We start from the raw sequence: 27,974 nt of genomic DNA, 5'->3' as shown, positions 1-27,974 counted from the left end.
GACTGACCATGGTAAGACTGATTTGCCCTGGCTGGTGTGGCTCAGTGGATTGAGTGCTGGCCTGGGAACCAAAGGGTTGCCAGTTCTATTCCCGAGTAGGGCACGTGCTTCTGCGGGGGAGCAGGAGTGCCTGACCAGCTCCACAGTGTCTGTGGCTGTCGGTCCCCGGCCCATCCCTCCTCACTAGCTGATCAGCTTCCTCCGCGAGTAGGTTCTGCTGATGGGGCGTCGCCTGGAAAAGGCTTGGCTGAAGGGTGAGTCCTCGGTCGTCGGGGGAAACACGTCTGTGTCCTCGTCTAGAAAAAGGCAGACGCACAGGCGGGGACTGAGGACGCAGCCACGGACAACGGGCTGGGGCTGCAGGCGGTCCACGCGAAGGCCGAGCTCTGCCCTGCAGGGCCGCTGTCCGCGCTGGAAGCAAAGCACCTGCCGCACTTCAGTCTGACCACTTGTCCGTCTGATGAAGGTCTGCGGGCCTTTGTGCCACCTTGCCCGCCTTCCATCATGGTCTCGAGGGACGAGACCCACCGAAGGTCCCCACCTCCTGCACGGCCCTTGAGGTCTAGAAGGGCCCCCTCCAACCGGCGCGGCTCATAGGCTCAGCCCAGCTCTCTTCCAGGCGGGGCGGTGGAAGGGGGGCCTGCAGCCTCCCAGAAGGGCTGACGGCAACAGCCGGTCCTTTGTGGGACGGAACGGACAGGACACTCGGAGGAAGTGGCCAGCTGGGACACCGTCCTCAGAGTCCAGGGACCCCGCCACGTGCCCTTCCCTGTCCGTCTCCGAGAAGCTCAAGTACTCGGTGGGGCTCTGTGGGGTTTCTGTGCAAACGCGCAGAAGCTCTAGCGCGGCACCTGCCCGGGGAGGGCACAGTGCACATCGCTGCAGGGACGGCCCCGTCCCCTCATCGAACGGTCCCCAGGATCCCTCCCAAATTCAACCGCCTGGCAGCCCTAAGCTAACTCCGGGAGTGCCCCAAGGGATGCAGGGCTGGCCTTGGTGAGAGCCCCAGGACCTCGCGCGAGTTACCTGCGGCGTCTCTGCGCTGTGCAGGGCCCGTCTTCCCTGGGAACAGCAGAGGGGACTGGGTCAGCGCCTGGAGCCCGCTGGCGGACAGGCAGCTGCGTGGGGCGCAGCCGGGCGGTGGCGGGGAACCTGCGGGACGGCATGCAGTCAGCACTGGCCCTCGGGGCCGCCCAGGGAGCCTGAGCCTCCTCGAGAAGCAGCCCCTCCCGGCCCCCCAGCCCGGCTCGGGCGGCAGACTCACGGGAAACTGGCGCCTCGTCGACCCCCTCGGTGGGGAGCTGCTGCACGCCCATCCCCGGGGACCTCTCCTTGCTCTGACCAACTTCCGAGTCTCCTCTCAGCCTGTCACGGACCCTCCTGGCTTCCCACTCGGCCTCCTCCTCGGCAGAAAGCAGCCTCTTCCTGGGACCCAACCCGAACTGTCCCCAGGAGAAGGCTTCCTCGGCCTTAGACTCGCTGTCCCCGGGAGGTGATCGGTCTGGCAGCTGACACACCCCCTCGAGCTCAAAGTCCCCCAGGAGGGGAGACCTGCCGGTGCCGAGCCGGAGGCCGGGCTCCTTGTCCTCCGGCGGGAGCAGCGGCCCGCCCGCAGGAAGGTCTGTGCCGGCGTCGCCCCTCCCCGCGGCGGTGCCCAGGCTGCAGAGCGCCGCCCGCTTCCTGCGGGGCCAGTCCTTGATGCCATCGGGGGTCGTCTTCCCGCTGTGCTTGGGGGACGGTGTCCACGGGACCCCGACGTCCGTCTGGAACGGGCTGGGGGTGCTGGGGGCGCAGGACTGGCAGATGTAGGTTTGCCCCCCACTCCTGCCGGGGCTGCTGTGCGAGAGGCGGAGGCAGGGGGGTGACATGTAGGTGGTCTCGGGTTTGCAGGGGGGCTTGCTGCCCCTGGGCACGCCGAGACCGGGGGGCACGCTCTGGGCCCGCCTCGGGGGCTCGGCTTCAGACCGAGGGCTGGTGTCTGTCTTTTTGATTCGGACCTTGGGCACCCCGGAAGCCTGCATCTCCAGTTCCACCTCGTAGGTCTGCACGTTGGCGGGCACACCTGAGCGCCAGGTGGGAGTGGCTGCCGGGCGTGGCCCGCTGTGGTCAGAACAGCGCAGGGCGCAGGATGGCGTCAGCGGGGAGCTGGGCCCAGAGCGAGGAGGGGACGGCGGGGGATCCCCGAGGGGAGACGGAGAGGGCCTCTCATCGGCAACGCCCGTCCTCAGCCCCACGCCCCCGCCCGCAGGAGAGGCACCGCTGCTCCGGTCCCTGGCGCCGTGGCACTCGGCTTCTTCCAGGAGAGCGAGGCGCCCTGTGTCCCCTGCGACGAGTGAAGGGGAGGAGCGACGCCAGTCACTGCTGCAGCCAGGCCCAGGGTCGGGGAGCCTTTGGGGTGGCCTAGGGGAGGCGGGGTCCGCATCCTTCGGGTGCTTCCTGGTGTCGGTGAAGGCAGCCGAGGTGCTGGGCTCGCCCTCCGGGAAGCCGCCCTCCAGATCGGAGGGCCCACTGTCCCTCGTCCTGAGGTGAGCGGGGGGCTGACCGGATGTGACGTCCGGGTCAGCGCTCTGCGAGGTTCTGGGGGCAGCCGAAGGGGTGGGGTGCGAGAGAGATGGGGCCCCGCTGCCCGGATCCCAGAGTGCCCCCCAGTCCGGCTGTGCAGGGGGAGGGGACTCAGCCGCAGGGGTCCCGAGTGGGCTCCGGGCACCCCCACAGACGGGAGAGGGCAGAGGCTCCTTTGGAGAAGCAGGTGGGGAAGGCGTCGTGGGTGTGTCCCCAGGTCTCTCTGGGGTTCTGACAGCTTTGACCTTCCGTTCCTGTGCTGGCTCCTCCCCCTGAGCGGCTCTGAGGATGCAGGGGTGTTGGCGATTCTGGTTCGGAGGTGTGCCCACGAGGGCTGTGTCCCTTCGCATCCCGGTCCCTGCCTCTCCAGGGGGCAACTGGACAGAGCCCCTGCCGAAAGTCGGACTCCTGGACCTGCACTGGCCAGTGGACAGCACCTCGGTGGCGGCCAGCCCAGAGGGGCTTCCCGGGCTGGAGTTCACAGCAGGTGACCAGGCAGGATCCTGCAAAAACCCAAGGGGCTGGCCGTGTGGCCTTCCAGGAGTTCTGGGGATCTTTCCGAGTGGAGAGGCACCTCTTTCCAGCAGGGGGCGCCCTTTCCGCGCGGGGAGTTTAGGTGGAGAAGGTAGATGGCAGCCATGCGTGGGGGAATCCTGAAAGGACCGGAACAGCGCCTGTCGGGCAGGGGTCCGGGCCACAGGGGGCTTCAGCCGCCTCTCAGGGCTGCGCAGCGGGGTCTGCGGGGTCCCAGGGAGCCTTCCGGCCGCAGCTGCAGGAGAGCTCGGAGATTTCCGGGCACTCTTCCTGGGGGTCTGGGAAGAAAAGCACTCATGTCAGTGCCTGAGCATCAAGACCCGTGTCGTCCCCCCGCCTTGCCCCACCAAGACGGCTTCAGCAACCTTGAACATGGGGAGAAAGGCAAGCGGGAGACTCACAGTCGGCCACAGGAGCGAGCTGAGTGCGGACACGTTTCCACGCCCACAGCGGGGCTCAGTTTTGTTTACTTGGCCACTCTCTCTAGCACCAGCACTGGGTCCAACCGGAGTCTGTTTCCCTCAGATAACTAATTTGCTGACGCAGCTGTGCTGCTCCCCGCCTCTCCGTCACCCCATGCACCCAGGTTTCCTTCCCCTCAGCACGACCACCTCTGATCTTTGTCTGAAGCAGCCCCTGGGTGCTACGTCACCTGCTGTTCTCCCGCCCTCTACGGGCGAGGACTGTGTGTGGGGGTGGGGGAGGAGTGTGGGAGAGACAGGGTCAGTGTACCACAGGCGGCACCGCTGAAAGCACCTTCTCCCAATCAGAGAGGCCTTTGGGGCCCGACCTCGAGCTGGTTAAGAAAACCCGCCATTCTACCTCTAAAACCTGAGACCCCGTACCCCACCCCTTCTCTCCTTTGTCCTTCACCCGTAAAGATTCAGGAGCAAATACAATACACAGATGATGTACTGTACAGCTGTACACCTGAAATCATGAATTCTATTACTCAGTGCTGCCCCAATAAATTCAGTAATAAAAAAGCTTCAGGTGCAGCCACGTGAGGACTGGGAGCACACTGTAGGTAAGCGCCCTGCCCGGCAGGGGTCCCAGCGAGGCGAGGTGTGTCCCCGCAGCTCTCCCCCCGACGTCACTCAGTCCCAGCCCCCTGCCCCACCACTCTGACCCCTCCCCCCCATCTCTTCTGTCACATCTGCCCGGCCTCCCACTCCTCTAGGTGACGTCTGCAGTCTCTGCGTGATTGCTCTCTCCCTCCCTCGACCTCAGGCTGAGATCGCGGACCTCTGTTTGGGATCTCTGACTCCTTCCCTTCTTTTTCGAATGTCTCTCTACCCGGCCTCTCATGTCTCTTCTCCCCCATCTCCGGCCCCTTTCTCCAGAGCCGCCACCGAAGCGCCGCGGAAACGCCCTACCTGAGAGTCTGCGGGCAGCTCAGCAGCCGGCTTCTTTCCTGGAGGCCTCTGGGTCCGAGCTGTGCCCTTCTCGGAGGGGCTGAGCCTCTGGGACACCGCCCCGAAAAGAAGCTTCTTTGGAGACTGAACACTTGGGGTGGCAGAATGTTGTCTTTGGTCTGCAAGTCAAAAACATGGGCAGTATTTGAATCTTTCTCAGCTTCTGCCCTCTCAACATGAACATGAACAGGAGCTGGTCCGTACAGAAGCAGAAGACCGTCATCGTGGAGACGGACTGGCGGGACACCCCACCCAGCAGTGGCAGCAACCGCTGCAGCTGCGCTGCCTTCCTGCGTTCACCGACTGACTGTGGCTGACTCCATCTCCTGTGTCGGGAAGTGTAGGAAGACTAGAGCCAAGTTGCTCTGTAACGCAGGAACGCACTGCTGATGATGCACGCTGCGGATAACGAGTGAAGGCCAGACAGGTATCACCTCCCACCCGGGGCACTGTGTGTAGGGTTCGCCCACAGGCTGGCAACCGCAGGTGAGCTCCCCTCCGATGAATGTGTGACCAGGGCAGGGCGGTCAACCTGCCGCCAGAACCCAAAGGGACAGTCCTGATGGTCCTGATCATGAAGACCCTGGACCGTTCAGCCGGTCATCACCCTGAACCTCATACTGTGTGTGTGTGTGGCCTGCGGCTCCCTCCCGTGTGAAGAAACGAAAGGTCAGACTTCAAGCTTCTTTCCCCAGACACACTCCCGATGGAGTGAGTGAGAACTGTGGAGGACAGGCTGCCAAGTGCGTTACCTGGCTTGTCCCGCTGCAGCGAGGGAGCTCTTTGCACACTCCGAGCCTTCGGCGGAGACACAGGGTAGAAGGGACCGGAGCTTGTCCTGCCGAGTGACAGCTGCTTGATCCGAGGGCTTCTCCTCAGACCAATTTCTACAAAACCGGAGCCACACTTAGTACCGGGGGAGGTGCAAGCCTGCCACCTCCCACATACGAAAGGAGGAGAACCTACGTTACACCAAACACAAGATATAAATTCGACTTTTTGATTTTTGTAATAAGGATAAGAGGGGCTGACAGGTGGCCCCAGCAAGGTGCGAAAGCCCCACTGACCCACCAGACCGCCACCTCCAGGCAGTGCCGTGAGCTGCCACCGTGCAGCATGGTGTGTGGGGGGAAATATGTGTGAAGTATGGTAGCTTTTGCAAAAAAAAATTTTAAGAACTGTAGCTTCCATGTGGATATTACAACATATTTGTGTAGAATATCACCCGTAATAACACAGCTAAAGCTAAAATCTTACCAATAGTAAATGTTCTGAGTTATGGGATTACCATGTGATCATAAAAGTTCTGGCTTCTCTACACTTTGATTTTTCTGTAATATGCATACATTTCCGGGTTAAAAAGAGAAGCCAGATTTTGGAAACCCCATCGTATACTCTTTGTGAGGAGGCCAGGCACCGGTCAGTGTGGCAGCTGTGCCTGCGTGCGCGCTGGACAGCAGCACTCGGATAAAACCAAGCCCCAAACCCCGCGACAAGTGCAGGGCGCACCTCTTTCCGGGGACTCCTCAACGACATTGACATCGGGCCCAGGATCCGAGGACCTTCGGGAACAGAAAGCACAAGCATTACTCACGATCACCGAGAACTGACTCACAGTCACCACACGTGAGAGAGACACAGCTCCTTCGCCCACTGCGCAGGGTCAGGGCAGCTCTTCCTGGTAACTGACTTATCCTGTAGGTAAGCGTGCCCGCGCGTGCGAAGCCCATACACCAACAATGACAAGACGGAGCTGTGACGAGCCACAGTAGACGCGCCTCTCCCCAGTCTTCCTCTTAGGCACAGCTAGTCACCCAGTCACTGTGTGAGTGACCCAAGGGGGAGAGGAGAGGCAGCCGGGCTGGGAGTCAGGACCCGGCTGGGGGGGCTCCTGGAATTTCCTTTGCGCTTCACAGACCCCAGACTGGGTGCCGGGGAGGCTGACCATGGGAACGCACCAGGAAGCGCAGGCAGACCAACACTGTCCTTGGGAAAGCCAGCTCTCCCGCCGGAGAACTAGGAAAGGGGCAGTCAAGCAGGACGGAAGCTTTTAAAATTGGACCTGCCCCGCCCCGAGCAGCCACTACGGGAAACCGCGGCCCAGTCAGCACGGGAGGGTGGAGCCGGAGCCTCCAGCCTTGCCTGGCCGTAACGAGGGCTCCCTCCTTCCCCATGTTGGCCTGTGAGTAGACTTTAAAATGGTACAATATCCATTCAGCAGTATATTACTCAGTAACACAAAGGGACGAGCTACTGATACACGCAGCAACGTGGATAAACCTCAAGACAATTATGCCAGGAGAACCAGGCCAGGACAGAGCGCCCCCTACAGGCTGTCCAGCCCTCAGGGAGTTTCCAGAATGCTCTTGGGTTCCAGGGAACACAGTTAAGATTGGAATCACGAAGCTGGTGAGGCAAGGAGGCAGGAGAAGCCACATAAGGATGTTGCCCACCTGCCCTTGACCTGTCTGTGCAGCAGCCTCCTGGACACCTGCTTGTGCTCCGGCGTCTCGGCCACGGTCCTCGTCAGCAGCCTGCGGTGACCTGAAACGGGAGCAGCATACACGTCACTTCTCTGGAAAGAGCAGCGGGGTCAGGGGTGAGCGGGGGCTACCCTGCGTCCCAGCCACTCTGCTTCTGGCCATGTGCCTGTGAATTAAAATCGTGTCCATGCGAACTCTCTCCACGAATGTCTACAGCAGCACTTCTCACGACAGACAAACAGTGGAAACAACACGCATGCCCACCAAGCGATGCGTGGGTGAACGGAATCTAATCTGTCCACACGGCGTTTGCTGGCAGTAAGCAGAAATGAAGTGCCGAGAGCTAGCGCAGTATGATGCAGATGGACACGGAGGACAGTGTGCGGAGTGAAGGCAGCTGCCCGCACACAGACCGCGCGTCACACGGCCCCACTCGGAAGGAACACCCACGACAGGCAAACGCTCGGAAACGGAAAGCAGGCTGGTAGCTGCCTCCAGCAGGGAGCGACAACAATGTTCCGGAAGGAGTCAGCTCTGAGAGTTGCCACCTTTGTGAACGTGCTGAAACCCACTGAACCACGTACTTTAAAAGGGTTGATTTCATAGTCCATGAATTATATCTCAATTATTTAAGAAGCAAAAAGAAACAAAAAAACCCCACAAACCTAAAATACTAAAAAAAGAGAAAAAACTAGAAAACTGTGTAATCACCACCCTCTGCTTCTCTGTACCCGGTTCTACAGAACAGACGCTTGCCTGCAGGGTAACTGGGAAGGGAGGCGGGAGAGGGACCAGGACCCCGTTTCACCCGGAGCCTGGACAGAGGCCCGGGGGGAAGCTGGTGACCCGACCGCAGAGGAGAGGGAGCCCGCAGGGGCCAGCGAGCTTCTGTGAGGACGCCCGCTCCCTCGAGGCGCGCACACGCACCCGTGGTCCTCCCGGCGCTGTCGAGCTCCCGCGCCAGGCCTTCCGCGGCGGACACGGAGTGGCTGCGAGGCAGCCCGCGCTTGGCCGGTCTCTTGGACGGGGAAAACTCCTGGTTGAAGAGATTTCTTCGAACTTTGGTCACTTCTGAAAGCATGAAAAATAAAACCCAAAAGGCCAAATATTATTATTAACAAATGCCCCATGTGGGAAGAGAGTCGCCGAAACAGAGGGAAGCTGCTGGAAGAGACCACCGCACAGACCGACGCCGGCACCGACGCCCGCCGACCGGGTGTCCTCGGGGGCCAGGCCCGCGTGCCGCACTGAAGTCAGGCGCGCTCAGACTCAGCGTCAGACCCGGCCTCTCAGACGCGCGGCAGGCCCACGGCCCCTGCGCTAGGAGCTGCACTCACTGGGAGCCGGACGCGACCCACAGGAAAGGCTAACGCAGGTCACGGCCTCTGTACCATGCCCCAGGGCTGTGAGGGTTCTTCTCCCTGCGGACCTCTTTGCTGCTTTGTATCTACCTCAGCCTGAGCGGCGAGAAACTGTTCGGTTTCAAAGGCTCCTTTCTTCTTATGAGTATCTGACTGATTTTCTGGGTCATTTTAAATTGTCTTCCTGACCTAAGAACACGAAAGCTGTGACCATTTAGACTCAGAGTCTGGGGAAAGGCAGATGAGTCAAGAAATACTTGACAAACTTAGCAAAACGGCACCTTCGTCTCAAGATGGCCTAGTGAAGGCCACCCGAGTTCACCTGCGGTAAATTCTCCTGAGAGCTGGCCACGGACGGAAAAACCGAGGGAAGGAGGGTCCCCACGCGGGAAGGAGCCCTTGTGGCTTCCCGTCGGTGGCGGGGATGCTCCCATCAAGGACACCAGTTCCGAAAGCTGTTGTCCCACCTCCACACCAGACCACCTGCCACCTGCCTCAGGCCGTCCATGGGACAGGCCTGTGGCCTGAGAGCTAACTCGGATGTGTTACTTTCCATTTCCCCCAAGTTTCCGAAACGTTTAATATCCACAGAACATTTCCAGGGCTAGTAAAATTCAGGTACTGGAAGACCTTCCACCCCAGCCCCTGCCTTTGGCGCAGGTGTCCTAGGAGCAAGGGCATGTGACCTAGCCTGTGACCCATTTCCAGTTTTCTCGAGCTATCTCAACGCCCTGTGTAGCTTCTTTCTAAATGTACGATCCAAGCAGGGGCCGTGGAGTGCATTGAGCTGTCACTCTTAAATGCCCCTCGTTTAGCCAGTTCCACTGTCTTCTATTTTTCTGGTTTTTATCATTTCATGATAATGGCGTTTTTTAAAGAAAGACTTCAGGGGCGTTACCTTGCAGCACGCAGTACGTTGAGACCGGGGAACACTCCGTTCTGCTGGCACGTGCTATCCGGACCCCCGTCATTAACCCACACCCACACGAGACGAGGCAGCCCCTTGAACATGCACGGTCAGAGTGAGGGGTTGCTCTGGTCCATGCACAGGGGCCCCGAGGAACTGAGTGCCTACCTTGCACTGTGTCCTTTGGAAGGAGTGGCGGCTGCCGCAGATCGGGGCGCAAGTTCTCCTGAGACGAGAAAACCCGGTAAGAAAGCAGGCGTGCACTGAACGCCAAAGAGTAAAATTGCCCATGAAACCCTTTGACCTTTACAGAAAGTTGCAAAAGGCACAAAAATAGATATTCCTTCCCAGGACACCGAAGGCCACAGGGCAATAACGCAACGTGGGCAACAGCCGACATGTCACCCACAGAGGGGAAACAAATTATGGCTCCTCCCTCCAGCACAGGTATTTGAGGGTTAGGAAGGTCTCTCAGAGGAGCAGACTGAGGCCCGAGAACACACTACCCCAGGGACAGGTCCCTGACGGGCAAAGTGAAAGTGCAGACGAGGTGCAGCGGGTCAACCACTTGTGATGTGCACGCGTGTGCGCTGCTGGGGCACACAGGACGGGGGCAGGGAACACACACCTCCGTCACCAGCGGTCACTTCTGGACACCCTAACCTTTAACTCTCTATCATTTCGACTCTGCTAATGATTTAGCATGCATACCTTAGGTACAACTGAAAACCCACACAACTACCTACAGGATGGCTACACAATTAGGAACTTCTCGGAACTAAACTGCCATTTGTTGGCTACTCCAGCAGAGGACTCAGGAGCCTATAATCCAGCGCATGTCAGCAATGGAATTGTTTTTACAGACTTTTTGGTTGTTTAAAGTCATGCCACCGGAACAACTGAAGAAGGAACCACCATGCAGGCGGAGAAACCCAACAAATGGACACTCGTTAGTAACCAAAACCGAACCCTGATCTCAGGAAACCCAGTTTTAAAGAAGTAAGCTTAAACAAGCTAACAAACAAACAACCACAAGTAAGCTTCCTCGGCCAGCCCGGCCAGTCTGAAATGAGTTTGGACCGGAGGAGCACCAGCTCTCTCAGCACCGACTGCCACCGCACATCACTGCCAGACCCGCGTCTCACTCATGTGCACTCGGGCGGGCCTGCTAAGACGGTGGGGGCCACCGACTGTAAAAGCAACCCCACCTCGGGTTCCCAAGGGCAGTTATAAATCTCCAGGAACAGACCGCAGACCAGCACCATGATGACCGACGCTTCGGATGCTGGGCCTCACAGAACCGAACTCTCCCAGTGATTCACGTGGTTCCCCAGTTTCAACACACGTGTCGTCTCCCGTCCTCCCCGCCTTAGCGACTCTGCAGTTCCACCCAGCCCGCGGACTCCGCCCGGGCTTCTCTTCGTCTGCTACCAACAAAACAAGTCCTCGCATCTGTCACAAAAGCCAGTTACCCCCTGGCTTCACGACAGCACCCGCAACCCTTCCCCACAACCCGCTCCACTGGCTCCTGAGAGGAAACCCACGCGCACGGAGAAGCACTCTCCCGCAGGCGGCCCACGCCCTGCTCCGACCGCGCACTGCTTTCCAACGGCCTCTGCACACGTCTGTTATTGTTTCACGAGTATTCTCTCTCACCTACACCGGAGATTCGAGTTCACTTCCTCACTCCTAACTCTGGCGTGCTCTTATACATCTGCGTTACCTGCGACCGCCACACTTTCAGGTAAAGGGTTCATCTCGAAGCCACGCCTGTTTCCGCACTCCCCGACCACGGCTGCGCGCACATGCGCACAAACACCCCGTCACTCCCTCGCCCCAGGGCCCGCCGCCTAAGCGCGGAGACGCTGCCGCTCGGTCTCCTCTCGGTGGGACTCACGTGGGAAGGCACGACTCCGCTCTCGCCGCTTCCTGTCTCCTGGGAACCACTTACGTTTTTGGCGGCTCTCTTGGACACTCTGGGAATCTCAATCTGACGACGACTCTGTGAGACCTCTGCCACGCTTTTATGTCTTCGCCACGCGTTTTTCCTTTTAAACAGAGAGAAACCGTCAACATCCCCTTTGTAGAGGTTACAAGCTGGACTGGAACTACAGTGTGCAATAAAACATGATCGAAATGAAGGTCAGTGATCTTGGCGTTGGCCTGGACTTACGGCGTTGGCAAAACAAGTCAACCCTGGGCTTTCCAAAAGTAACTACTATAAACTCCGCTGGTTGTGAGCAATGAAAAGCATCAAGAAAAGCTTAAAACGCAAGCTGAAACCCAAAGCTTGTCCCGTGGAAGGCTCCCAGTCCCTGGAGAGCCCGTGATGGTCAAGAGGGACACTGTGGGCTATGTGACGAACACCGGCTGTGCCCTGGGTGACACAGTGTCACAGGCTGCTGACACTCTTGGCAACCTCCAGGGACTGTGCGGTGGAAACCCCAACGACGGGCTTCTGTGATTCAGACGTAAGGGCAGCAGAGAGGTCAACAGACCACAAACAAAGACAGCTGGACTGCAGTGCCCACGCACCCCTGGCCCGCACTAGAACAGCCCCTTCAGTCCCTCGAGCTCCTACCTCCTCTTCTTCGCCGACCGCGTGCGAAGCTCCTCCAGTTGGTGGGACTCGGTGCCACCTGACGCTGACCTCGGAGCACTCGAAGGAAGAGGCACAGAAAGACGCGGCGACTGGGTGTCCTGCGTCACGGAGTCGTCGCTGAAAAAGTCTGTCGGAAGGACGTCGGCCAGCTTCTGAGGGATGACGAAGCCCAGGCTGTCGTAGAGTTTCCCGAGTGTCTCGGGGATGGAGTCCGTGTACCTTAGGGAGAGATCGGTTCAAAGGGGATGGTCCGCCACCACGGCCCGGTCGCCGTCCCCTCCCTCACCCAGCCTGGGAAATGGGCCCCACCGTCCCCTGACTCTGAAACACGACCGCAGGAAGTTCTTGGGGAACCAGCTTTAAAGTGAAGGCAGGGGTCATCAAACTCACAAGCTCAGAATTTCTTCCAGAAACTTGGCCAGGTACGCCGAATCCTCGGTTAAACACACCGTGCGCAGCAAATCCGTCACCTGGAGGAGATGTGACAAAATGACCCCGTGCCTCTCTGCAGGGAGCAGCTACGGCACGTGCCCGGCAGTGCTGGGTGATGTACTTGCCTCGTCCACCGCCTGCTCCACGGTGCCCACACCGTCGGGCACTGACGGGCACTGCCGACACAGCTCCAGACGCAGGAACACCTGCAGCTGGCACCTGGAAAGACAGACAGACAGACGCGGTCACACCTGCTTGGAATGCCACTCTGCTGAAGGCCCCTTCCTTAATCATGCATCTACGTAAACAAAAAACAACAAAAAGAGGAACCATTGCTTTTTCTACACAACGACAAGGTTATCAGGTAAACAGGGGACACATTAGATCGTGAGGAACCAGCAACAAAAACCCATCAAGCACTTTGCCATCTATTCCACATGGATACAAGCACGTCGTAGAGCTTTGTTTTGGAGTAATGGTTAAAAAAAAAAAGTCACTCACTCTCGGACTCTGTCTTCTTTCCCCAGGTTCTTGCCTATGTTCTGCCTAAGACTCCTGCTGGTTTTCAGGAGGGTCCTTTCCACCTGGTCCAGGCAGTCCGCCTGGAAACACAGAGGCACGTCACATCCCTCGTCGTTATTTCCACTTTCCCCACGGCCGACGGAGGCCCTGGGAAAGGCAGTATCTTCCCTTCCTCCTTCTTTCATTTGAATGAAAAATAGTGAAATGAATCTTCTTTTCAATCTTTCAAATGAACATGTGAAAAAAAAGTAACTCCTTGGGCAGGGACACAGTGGGCCTGCAGCCCTGACCTCCGTTACGGGGAAGACTCCAGGAAGCAGTGACGGAGCCGCCTGAGTGCGTGAACGACTCCGCTCGCTCAGGCGGAGCCTGGCCTCGCTCGCCACAGGCAGAAGCGGCGTCGTGGACCGCATGGTGCTCTGCAACGCTCCCTGTGCGTGAGGCTCATGTGAGAAGCGTGTCAACAGTACGGACGCCGGGGTCCCAACGCCCGGGGACCTGTTTCAGTGCGCCTGGGGGACGGCGGGCATCAGCTGTTAAACAGACGTCCCAGGTGACTGTGGCGTGCACTCACCGGCTTACTCATGCAGCTCAGCTCAGGACAGAACTTTCAGTAGAGGGGAAGCATGTGATTACCCGACCCAACCCGTCTCCTCGATTTCTGCCTTACCAGTTCACCAGGTCCAGCCTCCAAGCCTGGAGTCCCGCCCACTTCCTTCCTCACCTACCAGCGTTGACCCAGGGCCGCGCAGTGAACACACGGACCACACCCAGCACAAGGCAACAACCGCCTCGTCACCCGGTGCTCTCGGCGCTCTCACCTCTGCGTCCTGGCTGCCTCTGGACTTCAGGAAGGCTTTCACGGTCGAGATCATGTTCTGAGCACACGAATGCAACTCGGCTCCTCCTGCGGCCACAGTCTTCTGGTAATTCTCATGCAGGTAAGACTGCAGCTCCTCTTCGGTTTTAAAATCTGGGGTGGGTGGTGAGGTTAAATCGAGGACTTGTGGTGAAGATGGCAGAGTTCGTAAAGGCCAGGCTGGCCTCGTCCCACGACCACGCCAACATTACAGTTACACTACAGAACACACTGGGACCCCCTGAAGACCAGCGGAAGTCCTGGAACTAAGGGGAGAAGCTGACACGTTGACTCTGGTGAAAGGGGCGGACACATAGACGGGGCAGGTCCCACACTGAGGGGTCTCTCGGCTGCAGGGGTTCCCCTGAGGAGTGAGGGGTCCCAGCCACACCAGGGGCACCAGTGCTGGGAAGAAAAGCCCCCACAACATCTGGCTGTGAAAACTGGCAGACGCACTGATAAAGACGAAGCGTCACGGTAGACCAAAGCGTTCTCTTAGAGGGCAGGAGCACGAACCACCTGCTCGCAAATTCACTTGCTCTGCTGATAATAAATAATGAAGATCAGAGCAGAAATAAACAAAAGAGAATCCTAAAAAAGATACCAGAGATCAATAAAACCAAGAGCTCATTCTTTGAATAGATAAACAAGAATGATAAGCCTTTAGCCAGACTCATTCCAAATAAATAAAACCAGAAATACAAGAGAAGTGACAACCGACACCACAGAAGTACAAAGGGTTGTAAGGAAGTACCACACAAACACTCAGGTGCCAGCAAACTGGACAGGCTAGAAGAGACGGGTGAGTTCCTAGAAACACACAACGGCCCAGAGGAGAAGGAGGAAGTGACGGAAAATCTGAGCAGATCCGTAATGACTAACGAGATGGAATCAATGACCAAACACTCCCAACAAACAAGCCACGGACCAGGTGGCTTCCCAGGCAAGTCCCACCAAATTCATAGAAGAATTAACACCTGTCCTTCCTAAAATATCCCCCAAAATTGAAGACAAGGGAAGGCTCTCAATCTCACTTTACGAGGCCAGCATTATCCCGATTCCAAAACTAGACAAAGGCACTATAAAAAAGAGAGAGAGAAAATTGTAGGTCAATATGCCCGATGAAAGCAGATGTAAAAATCTTCAACAAAATACTAGCAAGTTGAATTCCGCAATACATTAAATGGGTCACACGCCATGATCAAGTGGGATTTGTTCGTGGGACGCAAGGTTGGTAAAAAGCATTTGACAAAATCCAGCTTCCATTTGTGGGGGGGGGGGGGAACCTCTCAACAAAGTGGGAACAGAGGGAATACACCAACACAATGAAGAGCGCCTGCACCAGCCACAGCGGACACCACGCTCGACCGTGAGAAGCTGAGCGCTGTTTCTTTAAGACCAGGAACAAGACACGGTGCCCACTTCCCCGCTTCTGTCCAACACAGCACTAGAAGTCCCCGCCACAGCGTTCAGGCAAGAAGTAAAACACATCCAAACTGGAAAGGGAGAATTAAAACTCTCACTAGTGGCAGATGACCTAATACTACGTGAAGGGAACCCTAAAGAGTCCACCAAGAAACTATTAGAGCTGATCAATTCAGTGAAGTAGCAGGATACAAAATTAATATTCAGAAAGTGGTTGCATTTTCATACACCAATAATGCTATCAGAAATAGAAATTAAGAAAACAATTCCGTTTACAATTGCATCATAAAGAATGAAATACCTAGGAATGAATTTAACCAAGGAGGTAAAAGACCTGCCCTCGGCAAATTATAAGACAGTGAAGAAAGACACCGGAGAAGATACAAATAAGTGGAAGCATAAGCTTTGTCTGGGGACTGAAAGAACAGCATCGTTAAACTGTCCGTACTAACCAATGCAGTCAACAGAATCAAGGCAATCCCTAGCAAAACACCAACGGCATTTTCCACAAAACTAGAACAAACAGTCCTAAAATTTATATGGGTCCACAAAAGACCCCGAATAGCCAAAGAGTCTTGAGAAAGAAGAACAAAGCTGGCAGCACCACGCCGCCTGACGCCACACACCACACCCTGAAAGGCCTCCAAGACCTTGCCGCTTGTTCACGATGGTCTCCCTCCCTTTATGCACGAAGGCAGAGAACCGCTTTAACCCCTCGCCCTGCAGCCCAGCCCCAGCCCTCCTCTGCGACTCTGCCGGGCCCACCCACTCCGGGCCCACCCACTTCCCGCGGCCACCTCTGCTGCGCTCCTTCAAGGTCTAACCTGCGCCCCACTGGCTCCTTGGGAGCCTCCTCAGCCTGTTCCAGCCAAGACTGACCTTCCCTTTCTCAACGCCTGTTACGTCTTTACCAACCAAATGAGCAAGTATTTTCTGTGGTGGATCTTAGCTCTTACGGATTAACTTCATTAGTTCATTATATTATATACATGTGCACATATATATGCGTACATACATATCTCCCAATGTACACCTGCTCATTACTGTTCTTTGTGGCTGGGTCGTAAATCTCAGGAGAGGGCGTTGTCTTATTCCTGCGTTCCCCATACACAGCACACGTGTGGGCACGAAACGGACGCTCGGCAAACATTCCCTGGCTGGGGGAAGGGACGGAAACTTCCGAGCACAGGAGGGTATGAAAGAGCACAGGGACCCAGACACCAAATGCCGCAGCAGTGAGCGGTACCTCTCGGTCTGGAGCTCCGCGTTCTCCCTCTGCTCTCCAGTTTAGCGGCCGCTCTCCCGCCGGCAGTCTTCTGGACCCCCCTCTCCCCAGCGGCTTCTGGACTGGCATCTGGGTGCAGCTTCTGAGCCTTGACATTCAGCCTCGCCACGTTCAGCATCTTGAGGGAGCGGCACATGGCGTTCATCTTCTGCCTCACCGGGGTGCAAGGGACGCCCCCTGCCGGCGCATCGTGGGAAGAAATGGAAAGTGATTTCTACCCCCGCAGAACCAAGCGGTGCTTGTTACCCCCCCAAACACTAATTCAAAAATCTGCCCCCCCAAACACTAATTCAATTTTGCACCAAGAGCTACTTTTCCCACTTCACTATGCAATAACTTTTCTTGGAAGCTTAGGCTAAAGAACAAATCATATCATGATGTACATGCTGGTATTATTTACAATGACAAAAACGTCAATCTGGATGTTCAACCACAGAATTTTGTCAGTTTTGTTAAGCAGTGAGGTGGAATAGTAACTGAAAAGGCAAGGTAGCAGATGAAGAAATACTTCGGTAAGAGGCACACAAAGTTGTATTTAAAGTTCTGCTATAACTAAAAACGAATATTGTTTGGCTTGACTGGTGTGGCTCAATGGATTGGGCATCATCCCACGAAGCAAAAGGTCGCTGGTTCGATCCCCAGTCAGGGCACCTGCCTGGGCTGCAGACCAGGTCCCTGGTTGGGGGTGCCTGTGGGGCAGCTGATGGATGTTTCGCTCCCTCTCTTTTTCCCTCCCTGCCCCTCTCTCTAAAAGTAAATAAGGTCTTTAAGTAAAATATAAATAAAAATAAAAATGATTTATTCATTAAGAAGGTAGGATTGTGGCTGATTTTTAAATCGCTATTTTACTAACGTAATTATTTTCAAGTTTGAAATAGAGGAACTTGTCCCTGTTTATCCAGTTACCATTCCAACCTCATTTTAGGGAATGGCGATCTTTCAAACACACAATCTCGCGAAAGACCGCTCAGAAACCCCCTCCACACGTGCGTACGTGTCCTCCTGCGGTCCTCCGGGCCAGGCGCCGCGGACTCCTCGCGAGCCTTCCGCAGGTAGAGCTCGGACAGGCGCCGCGTGAGCTCACTCTCCGTCTGGGAGGGCTCCTCCGTGCTGGAGGGCGCGGCCTGCAGTAAGCTGTGAGCAGAGACGTCTAGTGTGAAGCTGGATTCTGATCTCCCTAGATGCCTTACAGACCAAACGACAGTAACTTTGGATAAACTAATCGAAATGTGTCCCCACAAGATGCCTTCAAAAACGTATTTTCTCAGGAGGGAAGAGGTCCCTTTCCTCTTAGGATCTGAACACACTCAGAGGCAAAAGCTCCCTGTTCACAGAACCATCCATCGTTACACACGGTCATGACTTTTATTAACCAGATCTGCATGTCCTAGGGGGCGTGTCCAATCACGGGACCACTGCACTTCCAGGGCCCCCATCCTGCCCCGCCGGCCTGTGTGTGGCCCCTCCCGCCCACACCGCTGGGTCGTAGGTCCGCACCAGAGCGTGTGGTGAGCTTTCCTCTCTAGGGCAGAGCGCACCTGTTTTGTTCTGAGCCCCTCTGAGCTGCGCCATGTCCACGAATCAGAGGGCTCGTCATTAATTACTCAGGTGTTGCTCCTTCCCAAAGTGACCTGAAGACGCTGAGCACTCCACCGAAAACCCTAGCAGGCTGCTGGGTGGGAATTAACAGGTCAAATCCAAAACTTACATCGAAATGCAAAAAATCTAGGACAGCCAAACCAATTCGGGGGCGGGGAAGCTGCGAGGACGCAGACTGCCTGACGCCAGGACGCAAGACAAAGGGTGTTCCGGGAACTTCTGGGCCAGGCTGGGCCCAGAGGCAGGCCCGCATGGTGGCGGTTGCCTGACCCCCACAAAGGCACCACAGCAACCCCACGAGAGAGAGAACGAGAGAGAACGTCTTTAAACAGAGGAGCAGTGCCAACTGGGTGTCTGTGCGGAAAAAGAAGCCTTTACTACATCGGTTACACTGCTAACACTGCTTGCTTGTTTCTGTCTGATCGCTCCACCGTGATGTTACGATAACTCCATTCGGTTTCTCAGAGAGTCGGCTTTCGTTTCTGCCGGTTTCCATTGTTTGTTTCCTGTTTGATTCCTTGTTACTCTTATCTTTACTACTGCCTTCCTTCTTTATTTCTTGGGTTTACTCTCTTGTATCATTTTCTGTGCTGGACATTTAGCTAATTCATTTTTAATTTTCCTTCTTTAAGACAGTTTCAGTCTATAAATTTTCTTTCAAGTATAAATTTAGCCATATTATACAAGTTTGCTATTTCCCATTTTTAGAGATGTAATACTACATATTTTCTCACAACCACAACATGGGAGAACATTTTATCTTTGTAGTTGTTTCCAAGTTTTGTCACGTGGTGAAATACACAGCACGTAAATGCACTGGTATCATGTACATTGACAATGCTGCGCTGCCTCCGCCCCGTGATGGTCCTCTCCAGAACTCTCCTCGTCCTGTGAAACCGGGATGTACACCCACCAAACAACACTCTCCTTTTGTAGTTTTTTTTTTTTTTAAATTTACTTGCTTAACTTTGAAAATCATTTAATTTCAACAGAAGTGGTTTCTAACATGATCCTACTGGTTTTAAATTTGCTTTTTCAGATTTTTTTTTTATCACAGTTGACATTCAGTGTTATTTCATGTCCGTCTCAGGGGTGCGCCGTGGTGGTCAGACATTTACAGTTTCCGGAGCCGTGAGTCTGGTCCCGCCTGGCACCACACACAGTCACGTAATTCATTTGTCGTGTTACTGAACTATACTCATGAACTGTGGTCTGTTAAGGTATACGCACACGCGAGTACACACACACACACACACACACACACACCCACCTCTGGTCTGAGTTGTCAACACCCAGAGAAGCAGAACAGGTCTTACCAGAACGACTCCATCAGGCTGGAGCTGGTGCCGCTGAGGTTGGAACAGGGAAACCAGCTCTCGGTGACCGCGGGGGTCCAGGGCGCGGTACGGCCGAGCTCCTGCTGGACCCACTCTGGACCGGGAGGCGCTGCAGGGAGGGGGCAGAGATGGGGGGAAGGAGTCGTGAGAACCACGGTGGCCATCCCCGCACGGGCTGCTGCCGGGGACCCACCGCCTCCTGCCCAAGGACACTCGGAAGGGCACCAACTACATTCCTTCGGCGGCACCAACTCCAAGGGGCCCGCGTGTCTATGACAACCACTACTGCGGAGACGCGCAGACGCGGGCTTGCTGCGGCTGCTCGGACTCGGCGGACGCACACCCGGCCCACGGCCTCTATCGGGAACCCGCGCTCCCTGCCGCTTCCGTGAGGCCTGGGCGCAAATACTGCCTTTCTAACAAGGCCTGCCGAAAACCACCCCCCCAGAGCCCCAGCTGCTGTGGTTCAGTGGGCTGAGTGCTGGCCTGCAAGCCAAGGGGTAGCTGGTTCAATTCCCAGTCAGGGCCCATGTCTGGGCTGCAGGCTGGGCCAGTAGTAGGGGGTGTGCATGAGACCACACATGCACGTTTCTGTCCCTCTTTCTCCCTTCCTTCCCATCTAAAAATAAAAATCTTCATAAAATTGCACCCCTCCAATTCCCCTTCAACATGCTCCACTCCCAGTTTCCTGTTTATTCTATGGCACTTACCGCTTTCCAGTACACTGCATAACTCCCTCACGCAGTCTATTCTCTCATCTCCCTGGTAAACCCCATGGCAGCAGAGACCTTTGTCTATTCTGTTCACTGACATATTCCCCAAACCTAGAACCATGCCTGACACGTAGCGGGCACTCCCTAAATCTGTTCAGTAGACAGAATATCACATTAATCTTATTTTTATCTACCCAGCATAAATAACACTGCCACGCACTGGAAGGCAGGTGGAATCCCAACAGTTGCAGGTGCAGTCTTTATGAAATACGCTGAAAACCAGGTTTCATGCTACGCCTTTGGCTTCAACCTGGTTTCACAGACCCTTTGGTCTTCCCTAAAGGGCTTCGGGGTTTCTGTAAATAAACATGACTTACGTTGCCTGAAGCACTACCGTTTGCTTTTACCTGTTTTATAACAGGTATTGTGTCTCTACCAAGAGTGTAGTGAAAAAAACCCTGGTGCTGGAAATGGCTGCACACCATTGCGCTGGGGTGCCAGCTGTGGGTTCAGAACTAACCAGGGGCAGTGAGGCCTTCCAGCAGGGCGTGAGTCTGGCTCAACACAACATCCACGACATCGGGGAAGAGGGGCACTGCATCCTGGGGGCTCTCTGCCGCCACTGCCTGGAGCACATGTCTGTGAAGTGCGGCCTCCTGGACGCGGAACACAGTGAGGACTGTAGCGCTGGCAGACAGCGGGGACATAACTCCGGTGATGGGCGGCCAGCCGTCCCCGGGGTCCACGGAGGCAACCTGCACAAGAAGCTCTAGTCAGCTGAGAATGGTGCTGGTGTATGCGTGAAGAACGTGGCTCAGTAACAGAACTAGGAGCCTCTCCCTGTGATTATCCATATAAAAAACTAGAGTAGAGATGGGCCTGAGGGTGTTAGTACTGGAACTGAGCTTACAGATCACGCACTCCTAACTCCTCAACGCACAAACAGGGGAAGTCCGGGGTCACCGGGAGTGTGGACTGGGCATGTGCTCTGTGCTCGTTATAACTCACGGACTCCCCCAGCCTCTCTGAGGCAACCATGGTTCCCGCCCCATTGCATCCAGGAGGGCTGAGGCCGAGGAATGAGTAACCTGTTCGAGGTCGCCCAGTTAGCGAGGGGCAGAAGCCACGTGTGTATGAACCCCAACCCCGTGCTGAACCAGGAGGCGGCACGGCCGCTGGGGGTTCACCAGCTCACACGGCGGGCAGAGAGGCGAGACCGGACCCCCATCCCACCACCCCATGCCCCTCCCACTGCTCTTCGTCCGTCAGGGCAGAGAGCCCTCAGGACCTCTGCTCGGGGACCACCCGCTCGTCTCTAGGATGTCTCACGCGGCGGTCCGGGAGAGGGAAGCCTTCTGGGGTTACAAAGGCAGAAGATGAACTAAGGTGGGGAGTTTGTTGGCTGTTTAAAAACAGCCATCACCTTTAAGCAAAAGGAAAAAAGACCCAGGGACATGGACAAGAGTGTGGTGATTGCTGGGGGCGGAGGGTGTAAGGGGACTAAACGGTAACGGGAAAAAACACAATAAAGATTAAATAAAAATAACCATCGCCTTTAAATCAAGCCTGGGTAGGTATTCCTTTTTAGAAGCCACTTCTAAGTTTGTGTAACTATTGGACACTATTATACCTAATATTACAGTGGAGGGCTTTTAAAAATGAAATGTGTTTTTTACATAAAAGTGATAGATGCGTATCCTGTCCCCCCTTGTCCGTGGGAGATGCGTTCCGAGCCCCCCAGGGGCGCCTGGAGCCGCACAGCACCACACGCTATACACACACGACGTTTCTTCCCGTGTGCACAGGCCTATGATACAGTTTGCTGCGTCAGTTAGACACAGTGAGAGACTGACAACAAGCACCAGCGAAGCAGCACAGCTGTAACAGCGCACTGTAACAGAAGTCATGTGAAGGTGGTTTGTCGCGACCAACACATCTTCCTGCACTGCCTGCACCTGTCCACGGGAGGGAGCACTTCCGGCCTCACTGTGGCCTCTCTGTGGCCACAAGTAAAGCAAGGTCCGCCTGAACGCCAGCGCCGTGATGCCAAGACGGCTACCGACCTAACGGGCGAGGGGTGTGGGCGGCACGGAGACGCTGGACAAAGGGACGGCCCACGACCGGGCAGGACGGGGCGAGAGCTCATTATCACATGACCCAGAACAGCTTGCAATTTAAAACTTATTCCCGGAGTTTTCCATTTGCTATTTTAGACTGCATTTGCCCGTGTAAAGTGCAAATGCAGATAACGAGGGCGGGGGAGGAGGGGCTGCTGTCCCCCCACTCCGCCACTCTAACACGATCTCGGCGTTCGGCCCGCAGCCTCTCTCCTCGTATGAGTCCAATGTCACCTCACGGGATCCCGGGCACACGGACTCCCACACACTGCTGCTTCCCTGATGAGCACCGCCGTGGCACTGTGCCGTGGGCGACGTCACTCACACACGTCTGTTCGCTGGGACTGTGTCATGTGCGTGTGTCCACGTGCCTGGGATCCCATGACAGACACTCACATTTCCCTTTACAGCGTGATCTCAGGCGAGAAGGACTGAGCACGTGCGTGGAGGAAACCTACCAGATGTAACTCTTCGGCGGTCAGTCTGTCCACCAGCTGCTGAAATAACACCCTTTGGGTTGATGGACACTCCCCTGGACTCCGCAGCATCCAGCTGTCGCTGCCCATGGTGCCGCTCATCGGCGGGGACCACTGGGCGGCCGTGCCTTTTAGGAAAATCCGGACTGGTTTCTGAAAGTGTCTCTGATGCATGGCCAAGGGCTCCAGGACGACTGCCCAGGCCTCTGGAACCTCTTTGCCTGTGCGCAATGAAGAAGATGTAATGTAATCAACAACATTATAATGTAATCAATAGTTACTAATCACAGATTTAACAGTAAGAAGGAAAACGTTAGATCGTCAGCGGAGGGACTATTATTGCTACTAGGTTCCCACTCAGCCCTCACCCTGTTGCCAACAGCAAGCTCACGGAGCTCGGCAGGAAAGGCTGCACGTGAACGGCACTACAGGGGCAAGGCCTGGTGGCGGGACGTCTCAGGAACTATGGCTTAGAAACAAATACTCAAGCCGTACTCGCTACTTACAAAAAAGAAGACATGGCTTCTTAAATCCACAGAATACAGCGCACAGCATATCTTATGAGGTGACTGCATTCTAAAGACAGAATTGTTTCAACAAAAATTTTCTTGACCTGCACACAATGTATGCCACGTTTCTATGTAATGCCGTTTCTGTGTGAATGCACGGCGACTCAGAAATGAGCTTCACTCCGTGGTGAATGAAGCACACGGAGGGGGATTCCGGCGCGCTGGCTCTTCCCAGTCACAAGGGCCGCATTCAGCTGTTTGGGATTTTTTTGGACTAATTTCTTATCGATCATGGTCTCCCCATGGTCTAAATTCGTCAGTCTCTTCTATGAGGCAAGGGAATCTTACCATCTCTCTGCCTGGGCGCCTGAACAATACTGTCTTTCTTTGCGAACAGCTGATGGGCTCTTGGACACCACTCACTTATTCTTTCTACCCGTGGGCTGGCGGGCGTGCTGTGCCAGAGCTCCACGCGTTCCCGCGGGGCCTCCGATTCTGCTTACACACACCTACAAGCCCTCGCTGAGGGGCTGGGCTGCCTGACATCCTAAAGAAGCTGAAAGCGTGGGCCGCCTTGAAGAAATGGATCCACAGTAACAGAGACCGAAACCCCCGACAAATCATTATCTGCTTACCTTCAACAGGGAGAAATAATGTTCCTTCCGTCCGTGGAAATGAGGCTTCGTACTCAGGAGAGTTGTAGAGCGAACAGTTCAGAGTGGAGTCGGTCGGCAGGGTTGAAGTCCACAAGAGGCCAGGTTCACTCGACAGCTGCGTGTCGCCACCCAGTGGAGTCTCCCCAGCTCTGCTGCTGTCCTGGCTCCATGTTTCCGACGGCAAGATGGCGCCTCCTACCTGCTGGAGCAGTTCACATACGGCCCAGTACCCAAGGTGGTCTGGGGACTCCCGCAACTGAAATAAAATCACAAAGGACCTCAAGTTATTCTAAACGAGACATTCAAAATGAAGCTAAGGGAAACCAGGAGAAAGTAAAGTTCATTTCTGCACTAAACGATAAAAGGACACGATCAATGTGTATGCTGAATCCAACACAGATAATAGCTAGAATCCTACTATTGTGCAGCCCAAGAATAGAATTACTACATAACACACCTTCAAGAAAGTGTCCATTTAGGAAAAATACCACTTCAATTCTATTTCCCATCAAGAAACAGAAGGGAGACTTCTGGCCAAGATGGAGGCATAGGTAGACACACTGTGCCTCCTCGCACAACCAAAAGAAGGACAACAATTTAAAAACAAAAAACAAGTAGAACTGACAGAAAACTGAACTATATGGAAGTCTAACAACCAAGGAGTTAAAGTAGACACATTCACCCAGACTGGTAGGAGGGGCGGAGTCAGGCAGCCGGGGCAGAGAGGACTCGGGGCAAGGTGGTGGCTGGTGACCAGGTGGTCCCACATTTATGGGACCTGGGGAGCGGGACAGACCACACAACCCAGGGCCCCATCACGGGGAAATAAAGCCTCAAAACATCGACTGAAAACACCTGTGGGGATTGAGAGAACTCTCAGCCTCACAGGAGAGTTCACTGGAGAGACCCACAGGGTCCTAGAACGTGCACAAGCCCACCCACCCAGGAATCAGCACCAGAAAGGCCCAGTTTGCTTGGGGGAAGCAGCAGAGGGGACTGAAGTCCAACAGAGAGCAGAGCAAGTGCCATTGTTCCCTCTTGGACCCCACCCCCCATACAGCATCACAACCCAGAGACTGGGTTGCCCCTTCCTGGTGAACAACTAAGGCCCTGCCCCTCATATGTAACAGGCACGACACGATCCCCCCAAAAATGGCCCAAATGGAAGAACAGATCCAAGCTCCAGAGCAAATACAACTAAGCGACCAAGAGAGAGCCAACCTATCAGATGCACAGTTCAAAGCACTAGTGACCAGGATTCTCACAGAATTGGTTGAATTTGGACACAAATTAGATGAAAAAATGAAGGCTACACTAAGTGAAATGAAGGAAGATGTTCCCACCAATAGTGATGGGAAGAAAACTGGGACTCAAATCAATGGAGTGGACCAGAAGGAAGAAAGAAACAACCAAACAGAAAAGAATGAAGAAACAAGAATTTAAAAAAATGAGGAGAGGCTTAGGAACCTCCAGGACATCTTTAAATGTTCCAATATCCGGATTATAGGGGTTCCAGAAGGGGAAGAGAAAGAGCAACAAGTGGAAAAGGTATTTGAACAAATAATAAAGGAGAACTTCCCAATCTGGCAAAGGAAATAGACTTCCAGGAAATCCAGGAAGCTCAGAGAGTCCCAAAGAAGTTGGACCCAAGGAGGATCACACCAGGACACATCATAATTACATTAGCCAAGGTGAAAATGAAGGAGAGAATTCTAGAAGCAGCAAGAGATAAGGGGACAGTCACCTACAAAGGAGTTCCCATCAGACTGTCAGCTGATTTCTCAAAAGAGACCTTACAGGCAAGAAGGGGCTGGAAAGAAGTATTTGAAGTCATGAAAGGCAGGGACCTACATCCCAGATTGCTCTATCCAGCAAAGCTTTCATTTAGAATGGAAGGACAGATAAAGTGCTTCTCAGATAAGGTCAAGTTCAAGGAGTTCATCATCACCAAGCCCTTATTATATGAAATGTTAAAGGGACTTATCTAAGGAAAAGAAGATAAAAAACATGTATAGTAAAATGACAGAAAACTCATAATTATTAACAACTACACCTAAAACAAAAACGAAAGCAAACTAAGCAAACAACTAGAACAGGAACAGAACCACAGAAATGGAGGTCACATGGAGGGTTAGCAACAGGGGAGTGGGAGGAGGGGAGAAGGGGAAAAGGTACAGAGAATAAGTAGCATGGACAGTAGGTAGAAAATAGACAGGGGGAGGGTAAGAATAGTATGGGAAATGTAGAAGCTAAAGAACTTATGACACATGGACATGAACTAAAGTGGGGGAAATGTGGATGGGAGGGGGTGTTCAGGGTGGAGGGGAAGGAAGGGGGATATTGGGACAACTGTAATTGCATAATCAATAATATATACATATAAAGAAAAAGATCAAAACTACAAACAATAAAATGGCAAAAATACCTATTTGTCAACAACTGAATCTAAAAAACAAACTCAGCAGAGGAGAAGAACAGAGACAGAGTCATGGATACAGAGGGCGTTTTAATGGTTGCCAGATGGGGGGTCGTGGTGTAGGGGAATGGGTGACCAGGTGAGGGGATGCACAAGCACAAACAGGTGGGTACAGAACAGCCATGGAGACGTAAAGTACAGGAAAGGGAGCGACCAAGAAACTTACTATACTCGTGACCCGTGGACATGAACAAGTGGGGGGGATAGCCTAAGGGAGTTGGGGGTGCTGGGTGGAGGGAGGGGCTAAAGTGGGAAAAATCAGGACACCTGTAATAGCATAACCAATACAATATAATTTACAAAAATAAAAGGTTAGAGAGAGAAAAAATCCTGTCAACCTACTGTAACACTGTTCAGAAAAGAAGGCGAGACAGGAGGTCCCCGTTTTCCTAGCCCGGCCCGTGGCTAAGGCACCCCGATATTTCAGCGACATCTGGACCAGCAGCACACACTGATGACCCCCTGCCCCGCGCCGACCGACCAATCAGCGCCGACCAGGACCCTGGAGAGGAGAACAGTCCCCAGATCCTCCCCTAAATCCCTTAGCACGGGACTCCGCCGCTCCCGGTCCCCGGGGGTCCGCCCGCCTTTATTCCCTGCCCCTCGTCTCCCCCTAACCACCTTACCGGCACCCTTCTCTCGCCTAAGCTGCAAGGGCCCCCCCTACGTTTGCCCCCGTGGCTCGTTCCCTGAGCCCCTTTCTTCTACCTTATGTAACAGTTTGAGTCTTGGCACCGAATTCTTAGCGGAAACAAGGTGCCGCGTTCGCTTGGACTTAGCAGGTAGCGAGGGCCTACGTACGTCGTCGTCCAGTCGGGTTCAGCAGGAGACCGCCGCGCGCTACCTGCGACTCACCTGCGACCTCCCGGCGGTGTCCACCCAGTACAAGGTGATCTTCCGGGCGAGCATGCCCTCCTGGACCCTCTTGGGCAGCAGCTTCTCCATCAGCTGCCTGGCGGTGGGCAGCGGGCCCTGCGCCCGGGCCTCGCAGCCGGACACGAACTGCAGCAGCTCCCTCCGCGAGTGCGGGCAGGGCGCCAGCAGGAAGACCGCGTTCCCGAAGCCCCCGAGCGCGGCCTCGGCCTCCCTGGCCTCGCTCTCCACGTCCAGCAGCCGCCTGCCGCTGCTGCGCAGCACCGGCTTGGCGGGCGACGTGATCTCGGGCCGGTCCCACTGGTAGTCCAGCAGCGTCTCCATCAGGGCGCCGTGCGTGTGGGTGGCCCTGGGCGCCGGGCCGGGCAGGTGCGCGCCGGGGGCGCCCTCCCCGAGCCGGGCCTCCAGCTCCTCCTCGAAGTCCTCCCAGGAGCGGGCCCCGAGCTCGCGGAAGTCCGACACGCGGGACGGCCGGCTCCGCGCCCCCAGAGAGTCAAAGAACCGGAAGGCCCAGCGGACCCTGGCCAGGCCGAATCGGCAGCTGAGGTAGATGAGGAGGCGCAGGGCGGCCCTCCGGGCCAGGCCGTGGCCGGCCGTGCCGCCCGCGGTATCCAGCAGCAGCATGACGTTGTGACGACAGGCCATGGCGGCCGCGCCGCCGCCGGAGGGCCGGGGCTGTCCCCTGAAACCCAGCCTCAGGGAACCGGCGCCATTCACTTCTGCTCGGGATCCTGGTCAAAAGGCTCGCGCGCTCTCCAGGAAACGCTACCATTGGCGGAGCCAGTTTACAAATTCAGCTCCTATTGGTTCCTCCTCGTACGTATCTTACGC

The 27,974-nt window shown here is 55.3% G+C and overlaps 1 protein-coding gene across 1 annotated transcript; it reads right to left on the bottom strand.

Annotated features, from left to right (window-relative positions):
• Positions 1-110: 110 nt before the first annotated feature.
• TICRR (TOPBP1 interacting checkpoint and replication regulator) lies at positions 111-27,974 on the bottom strand. Its single transcript, XM_036012358.1, has 22 exons — positions 27,126-27,974; positions 23,774-24,050; positions 22,612-22,850; positions 20,557-20,791; positions 19,303-19,432; positions 17,382-17,521; positions 16,349-16,564; positions 13,640-13,791; positions 12,798-12,898; positions 12,422-12,515; positions 12,255-12,334; positions 11,844-12,083; positions 11,214-11,310; positions 9,431-9,488; positions 7,922-8,065; positions 6,965-7,055; positions 6,021-6,073; positions 5,264-5,398; positions 4,473-4,630; positions 1,265-3,374; positions 1,027-1,152; positions 111-296 (listed from the first exon to the last, which is right to left on the bottom strand). The coding sequence occupies exons 1-22, from the start codon at positions 27,786-27,788 to the stop codon at positions 184-186; spliced, it is 5,652 nt and encodes a 1,883-aa protein (XP_035868251.1). The 5' UTR covers positions 27,789-27,974; the 3' UTR covers positions 111-183.

This window comes from Phyllostomus discolor, chromosome 12 (assembly GCF_004126475.2).
Source record: "Phyllostomus discolor isolate MPI-MPIP mPhyDis1 chromosome 12, mPhyDis1.pri.v3, whole genome shotgun sequence".
Lineage (NCBI taxonomy): Eukaryota > Metazoa > Chordata > Mammalia > Chiroptera > Phyllostomidae > Phyllostomus > Phyllostomus discolor.
This window is presented reverse-complemented; position numbering and strand designations above follow the sequence as displayed.

Coding starts and splice junctions, on each gene's coding strand:
- TICRR (XM_036012358.1), bottom strand. CDS start 27,788: ATGGCCTGTCGTCACAACGTCATGCTGCTGCTGGATACCGCGGGCGGC. Junction 22,851..23,773: donor ATTATTTCTCCCTGTTGAAG/GTAAGCAGATAA, acceptor CATTGCGCACAG/GCAAAGAGGTTCCAGAGGCC. Junction 5,399..6,020: donor TGAGGAGTCCCCGGAAAGAG/GTGCGCCCTGCA, acceptor CCGGTTTTGTAG/AAATTGGTCTGAGGAGAAGC.